This window comes from Phaseolus vulgaris, chromosome 6 (assembly GCF_051622355.1).
Source record: "Phaseolus vulgaris cultivar YP4 chromosome 6, ASM5162235v1, whole genome shotgun sequence".
NCBI classification, from domain to species: domain Eukaryota; kingdom Viridiplantae; phylum Streptophyta; class Magnoliopsida; order Fabales; family Fabaceae; genus Phaseolus; species Phaseolus vulgaris.
The window spans coordinates 14,509,328-14,515,835 of NC_143503.1; the positions used below are offsets into that span (position 1 = coordinate 14,509,328).

Genomic DNA, 6,508 nt, shown 5'->3' on the forward strand with positions numbered 1-6,508 from the left:
GTAATATTCTTGATTGCTAACTTTTTTTTAATACCAGTTATTATAATGTTAAGATTGACTGTAAAATTAACGCTTTCAATTATCAATGAAGCATAATAATTTCATATAAGAAGATTAAGATACTACTTTTAATTTAAAATTTTAAGACAATAAATATACAGAGTCTTCTAGGCTCATTTCTACTTTACAGAAACAAACTCAGATTTGAAATCCTAACAATTTATATTAGAAAGACGAATAATATCATGTGTCTATAGTAAAAAATAGATGAAGTATAAGAAAATTGATTGATATAAATTTTAAAGAGATAAAGGAAGTTATTCTAGAAAATAAATTGGGAGAAAAAAATATAATGTATAAAGAAATCTTAAAGTGGTGATTAATTTTTTGGTTAAATATGTTTTTCGTCACTATATTAATTTGGTACAAACTTTAAATCATCAATGTCATTGTAGTAAGAAAATTAATAGAATGAATCCTTGACAGACACGACGTTAAGTTTGTTTGACGTAGTAAACGAAATTCCAAGAGTTATCACTCAAAGTCTTTGAAAGAAGAAACTAAGGAAAACACGAAAAAAATACTTTTTTCAGAGCGAAAATGAGTGATTCGGGATTTGAATGGCGAAATTGTACTTTTGTGTGTGTTGATTCTCTCGTCGGAAAACGCCAAGTTGATGACAGAGAGAAACGAAGAATGTCTAGTAGGTTTTCTGAAATCGAAATCACCTTGTGCAATTGTAGAAAAAGAGAAAAAATGTTGGAAACATGAAACATTTTTTTCAATCAAATTTGACTGTTGAGACGACCTCGACTTCTTCTTCCTTCAGCGTTTTTGAATTTCTGTTGTTCTCTATGATTTCGGTCCAATTATTGTCATTATGATTTTTCGATGCATGACTATTCATATGTATAAGCTAGTAAATGTTAATCATTTTATCCTCTTGCGAAAATGTTTTAATAAAAATATCTTAAAATTATTTTTACAAAAAACAAAAATTAGGACAAAATTTTCCACTCTTTTTACTTAAGAGAGTAATAATTCAAACATCATGATTCTATTGTGATTCAGCTCACCTAACCTCCATCACGAGACAATTGAAGTCCCATATAACAATCTCCTCCTCAACAATTGTCTACAAGAAATCAAATTCTTCGATTGTAACTTGACCCACCTAGCCTACACCAAAGGACAATTGTGCAACTCACAACAATTTTTCCCTAAACAATTGTCCCACTGAAAATCAAACTCATGACATTGGCTCTGATACCAATTGTTTGATCGAGCGCTTACCACTAGGCCAAAAGTTATAGCTGATAATCAAGGTCCAATTCTGTCTACTTAAGAGCGTAATAGTCCAAGCATCACGATTCAATTGTGACTCGGTTCATCTGATATTCACCACGAGACAATTCATGTCACCTACAACATTAGATACCATATATCTAAAAATTTGTTTGTGTCATCAAATGTTCAAGTTGAACTACTTATCCTTAAAATGATTGATTTAATATAGCAAGTTGAGAAGTCAAAATGCAAATTTAGGAAATAGTTTTCTCATTACTTGATTTTGCAATCTCTCTCTGATAATTTTTCACAGTTCATCGTCAATTCCAATATAAACAAAAATGATTTGTGACTTACATGATGTTGACTTTTCTAATTGATTATGAGAATGAAATAACATTGGAAATAAAAGAATATTGTAATGGTAGTTAGAATGAACTATAGGCACATGAAATAATATATCAAAAAAGGAAATATTTTGGCCAAAAGGGTGGTGTGACCAAACCCAATGACAACAAGGTTTGGGTTGACTAAATTGAAGTTGAATATACTTTTTGAAAGAAGGAATTGAACTTTTCTAGATATGATAAGATATATGATAGGGTTAACTAATTCTGAATAAAATTTATGGAGACTTACTTTAAAAGAAACAACTTTCATGCTATGTAAAATTTCTATAAAAACAATCTCTACAACTCCATATCAGACATTGTAAGTCCATATGAGATAAAATTTCATCACATCCCTATCCCATGATATCAAATTTTTGTCTTATGCCCATCCCATCCTTGGATAACAAGTATACTTGTATCATATTTGTTTCCACCTCTTTATTGTTTCAAATATCAATTAAATATTTTTTTTACAAAAACAAATAAAATCATAGCAAAGTAAACATGATATTAACAAGGATTCAATGTCAAAATTATACACATTTTATTTTCTTCAATGCCAAATATTATTAAGAAAGAAATTATACCTGTGTAAATATCTAATTAGAGTAGCAAATAATAATAAGAAAAAGGTCAAATAGTTATAGAAATCAGTAATGATCAAATATGTTGATTCAATGAAATTAAGGATGTCATTTCCTGAAGTGAAATACATCGTTTGAATGACATAACACAAAGGAAAAAAAATTGTAATCAAGGTTGTGATAAGAGGGAAAATACCGATGAGTAAACTTGATGGATATCGAACGAGTCAACCCATTAATTATATATTTTTTTAGCAAAACAAAGGTTCTTCAAATAAGGGAATGTAATACATCATTTGAAAGAAATCACACAAAGGGAAATGTGTGATCAAGGTTCTGATAAGAGAAAAAATATATTGGGATCTTAATAAATCATTAAGCCTAAATCGATTAAGAAATTGACTTTAAGCCTAAATCGATTTATAAAGTGAGATTTGCACTCACTTATATATGAAATGTACAAATTTCTAGTCGATGTGGGTTATTCAACACCCCCCTCACGTCAAGACCTGCTAACTCATGTGTGAGACTATATATTATGGAAGGTCTGTTAGTGGGTAGCCCAATAAGTCCAACGAACTCTCACTAGAATAGACTTTAAATTACTCTAATACTATATTAAGAAGTTGATTTTAAGCCTAACTCAACCTTATAAAATCGGCTTATAATATGAAATTTACACCCACTTATATACTATGGAATGTTCACATCTCTAATCGATGTGAGATCTCCAAAAAGAATCGTGTGCGAAAGAAAAGAAGAAGGGTTATGGAACTAAAATCAGAACAATAAATATAAGTTTTTAGGTTAGATGATGAATTAGGATGTTATTTTAAATGCTTTATTTAGATAAAATAATTTAAATTTGTTAAATTATAAGTTTTATTTAAATAAATATTTCAATTACTATTAATTACAAAAATTACTTTAACCATATACATAAAAAAACAAAAGAAAGTTATTTTTTTTTAATAAAAAATATCTAAATGATATCCGCAAAAAATAATTTCATTGTAGTTAATTGCCAAAATCATAACTACTGGTTTTTAATTAGTAATGATTACTTTAAAAAAATATTTATAAACAAAACATATAAAAAAATTATTCAAATTTAACATACTATCAATTCTAAAAATTGCGAAATTTCCCTATTAGACAAAAATTTAAATTTTCGAATTTGAAGCAACCACTTTGTTCTTAGAAATTACTAAACTTCTAATTTCTTTTTTTAACTCTATCTAAATGACATTTTATTATAAAATATATTAATTCTTAATAAAAATAAATTACCCTCTAAAAATGCCCCGTGAAGACACAATATTTACAAACATAGAAAACAAATTCCGATATAAGACAACCGGCGCATGTATCGTTTACAAGTTTTACATAAAAAATATTGTCCGTGACAAGAGAATGTGTCAAGCTATTTTCTCATTTTAAAAACAAATTTTGTCATCAAGCTCCAATTTTAAGACAATACACAACTCTCCCCTTGGTTATAACTTAATAAAATCATATTTAAAAGGGAACAAAACTTGTCTTCACTATCTTAAATGCATTTTAGTGCTCTTCTCTATAATTACACTAAAATGTTTAGTACAAATCTTTATTACACAATACTTACATTCTTATGATGCTACCAAATAATTAAATACATAATCCTCTTTCTCGAACTAGTTGAATCTAATCCTTTCTCAATTATAAAAGTTTTGCAAGACAAGGACCATGTATGGGATAGGTGAATCCATTTAATAATGAAAATGATATTTCTTCTTATACCCTCTAGGTAAAATAATTATTTTATAATTAACTTTTATATTATAGAAATTAAATTCTAAAATTAACAAGGTGCTGGATGAAACACCCTAATAGAACATAGATATTCAAAATATATATTTCTTTTGCTTGTCAGAATTTTCTAGTAACAAAAAAGCACCACTGAAACACAAACTAGACATGAATATGATTAAGGAAGTGGTAGAGACTTATCAAAGAAAAACAGGCTAATCAGCCGCTTTAAAATGAATACACTGAAGTTGAACAAGAAAACTTAAATTTTGTTGAATGCAACAATGTCACAGCTTTGTACATACTCGTTGATGGGCTCAACTGTCAGTGTCTCCTCAATAAGGGAGTCCACAGATACAAGGTCGTCAACAATGGTTAACATGATCTGCAACTTCTTGATCCCATAACCAACAGGAACCAGTTTGGCTGTATCAACATCAACAAAACATTTTGTTCAAATCATAATCACATTGATATTTAAGAGAAAAGCTATGAAAGTTTGACATACATGCTCCCCACAATAGACCTGGCATCTCAACACTGCGAACAGCCTCTTCCAGCTTCTTCATGTCTGTCTCATCATCCCAAGGCTTAACATCTAGCAGAACAGAAGATTTTCCACCTAAAAACACCAATTGTTCATAGTTTTAATCTCTTTTGGTAAGGAAGCAAGAAAGAAGGAAGGAGCATATAAAATAATGCAAATTCACCATATAACTAAATATTACTACTCGGTAGCATATAACTGGCATCGTGGGTTATGTGTGTTCAGGGATGCTTTTACAATCAGTTAAAAACTAAGTCAAGATTTAAAAGACATCTCACTCTCTTTCTTCTTGGTAGACTTCTTAGCAGCCTCCCTTTCCTCTGCCACCTTTTTGTCTTCCTCAGTCTCATCACCAAAGAGATCAAGGTCATCATCATCTTCAGCAGCAGAAGCATCCTGCAAATTCAAAATAAAAACTCAATACCGCGCTTGATGTTTTTCATCCATTTTCAACTTTCATACATGAAGTTTATTTGAAGTTTATTTTGTAACATGACCCACCAGAAGAAAGTCCAGATTAGGATGAGAAACATTAGATTCTCAGTCTCATAGTCCTAAAGACCACATCAGAAACATGTGCCTCAACAAAAATGGAGGCTGAGATGTTTCCAAACTCACTATGCTCGCTTCTGCATTGAATTTAACTTTTTTTCTTCTAATCCAAACTTCAAGGCAACTATGACTAATAATTTAATCTTATTAATGACTTATACAATTATGTTGTGAAGGGTGAATTATAGTGCATGTACTACTACCCTTATAGTCCAATAAGCTTATATGCAAAATTAAAATACTACAGCCACATAAACATTAAGTAACTTGAAACAACACATAAAGCATATTCACACCGGTTTTGCAGGAGCAGCCTCTGGAGCAGAAGCTTTGCCACTGAATCTCACCCCTTGAGCATTGCCAGGGAAGCTTCACACCCAAAAATAAGCAAAAATTATTATTAAAAACAAAAACAAAAAAGGTTGTACATTAACAAACACAAATAAAACCCCAATTTAGCATCACAAAAGGATCAAAACAGAGACACCCAATTGAAATCATGTGCAAAAGAACAAACCTTGCAGCAAGGTTAGATGAGACAACCTCGTACCACTTGCCAACACTGGGGAAAGCATCGCCCGGCTTCTCCAAAACGGCAGCGTACACTTTGATGTCGTCCTTTGTGAACTGATCCCTGAAAACCGAGAAAGACCCAGTAGGAATTTGAGCAAGAAACGTGAAAATAGTTGCTAAAAATTAAAACTTGTCAATTAGAAATGAAGTAGCAGAGCAAAAAAATGAAAAAAAGAAGTGAGAGTAATAGTGAGTTACCCAGAAACGTAGGTCTTCCCAGAGAAAAATTCGTTGAGGGACTTGAGGCCTATGTCTGTGTGGAGATTTGAGAAGGTAACAGCCATTTTTAGGAGTGAAGCAGGAAATTGTATGCTGCTTGCTTGAGCTTGGAAAAGTTAGAAATGGAAGAAAAGTTGTTTAAAAATTGATATTTATCTTATGGACAAACCCTAGTGGACTTGCAATTGACTAAAGCTATATTATTCCCTCTCAAATCTGTGTCACACACAATTCTAACTAGTCTAAAATTTATAATAGAAAGTGTTAAATATAATTTAAATTTTAGTTTTGAGAATAATAAAATAAATATTAAAATAAGGTCGTTTAATCTAAATAAATATTAATTTGGATTGGAAGGTAAATATAGAATATAAATTCTTATTATTATAATTATTGTAATAATTATGCGTTTGGTGATAATTAATTTTTAAATAATGAAAAGATGTTAAAATTAAATTTTAAAATTGTGAAAATAATAAATTTGATAATGTCATTTAATTATTTAACATAAATGTCATTTACTCTCCTGAGTTTTGAAAGAAGAGTGGAGTAACGTTCTTTTTAAT

At 30.1% G+C, this 6,508-nt stretch overlaps 1 protein-coding gene across 1 annotated transcript; it reads right to left on the bottom strand.

Annotated features, from left to right (window-relative positions):
- Nucleotides 1-4,132: 4,132 nt before the first annotated feature.
- On the bottom strand, nucleotides 4,133-6,177 carry LOC137830959 (elongation factor 1-beta 2). The gene is made up of 6 exons (XM_068638396.2): nucleotides 5,922-6,177; nucleotides 5,668-5,784; nucleotides 5,447-5,519; nucleotides 4,877-4,994; nucleotides 4,560-4,673; nucleotides 4,133-4,477 (listed from the first exon to the last, which is right to left on the bottom strand). Exons 1-6 carry the CDS (start codon nucleotides 6,005-6,007, stop codon nucleotides 4,314-4,316), a joined length of 672 nt encoding a protein of 223 aa, XP_068494497.2. The 5' UTR covers nucleotides 6,008-6,177; the 3' UTR covers nucleotides 4,133-4,313.
- Nucleotides 6,178-6,508: the final 331 nt, after the last annotated feature.

Excerpts from the sequence above, each read along its gene's own strand:
- LOC137830959 (XM_068638396.2), bottom strand. The coding sequence starts at position 6,007 with ATGGCTGTTACCTTCTCAAATCTCCACACAGACATAGGCCTCAAGTCC. Across the intron at positions 5,785-5,921 it reads GGGAAGACCTACGTTTCTGG|GGATCAGTTCACAAAGGACG; the intron begins GTAACTCACTAT and ends CTCGGTTTTCAG. Across the intron at positions 4,995-5,446 it reads AGGCTGCTCCTGCAAAACCG|GATGCTTCTGCTGCTGAAGA; the intron begins GTGTGAATATGC and ends TTGAATTTGCAG.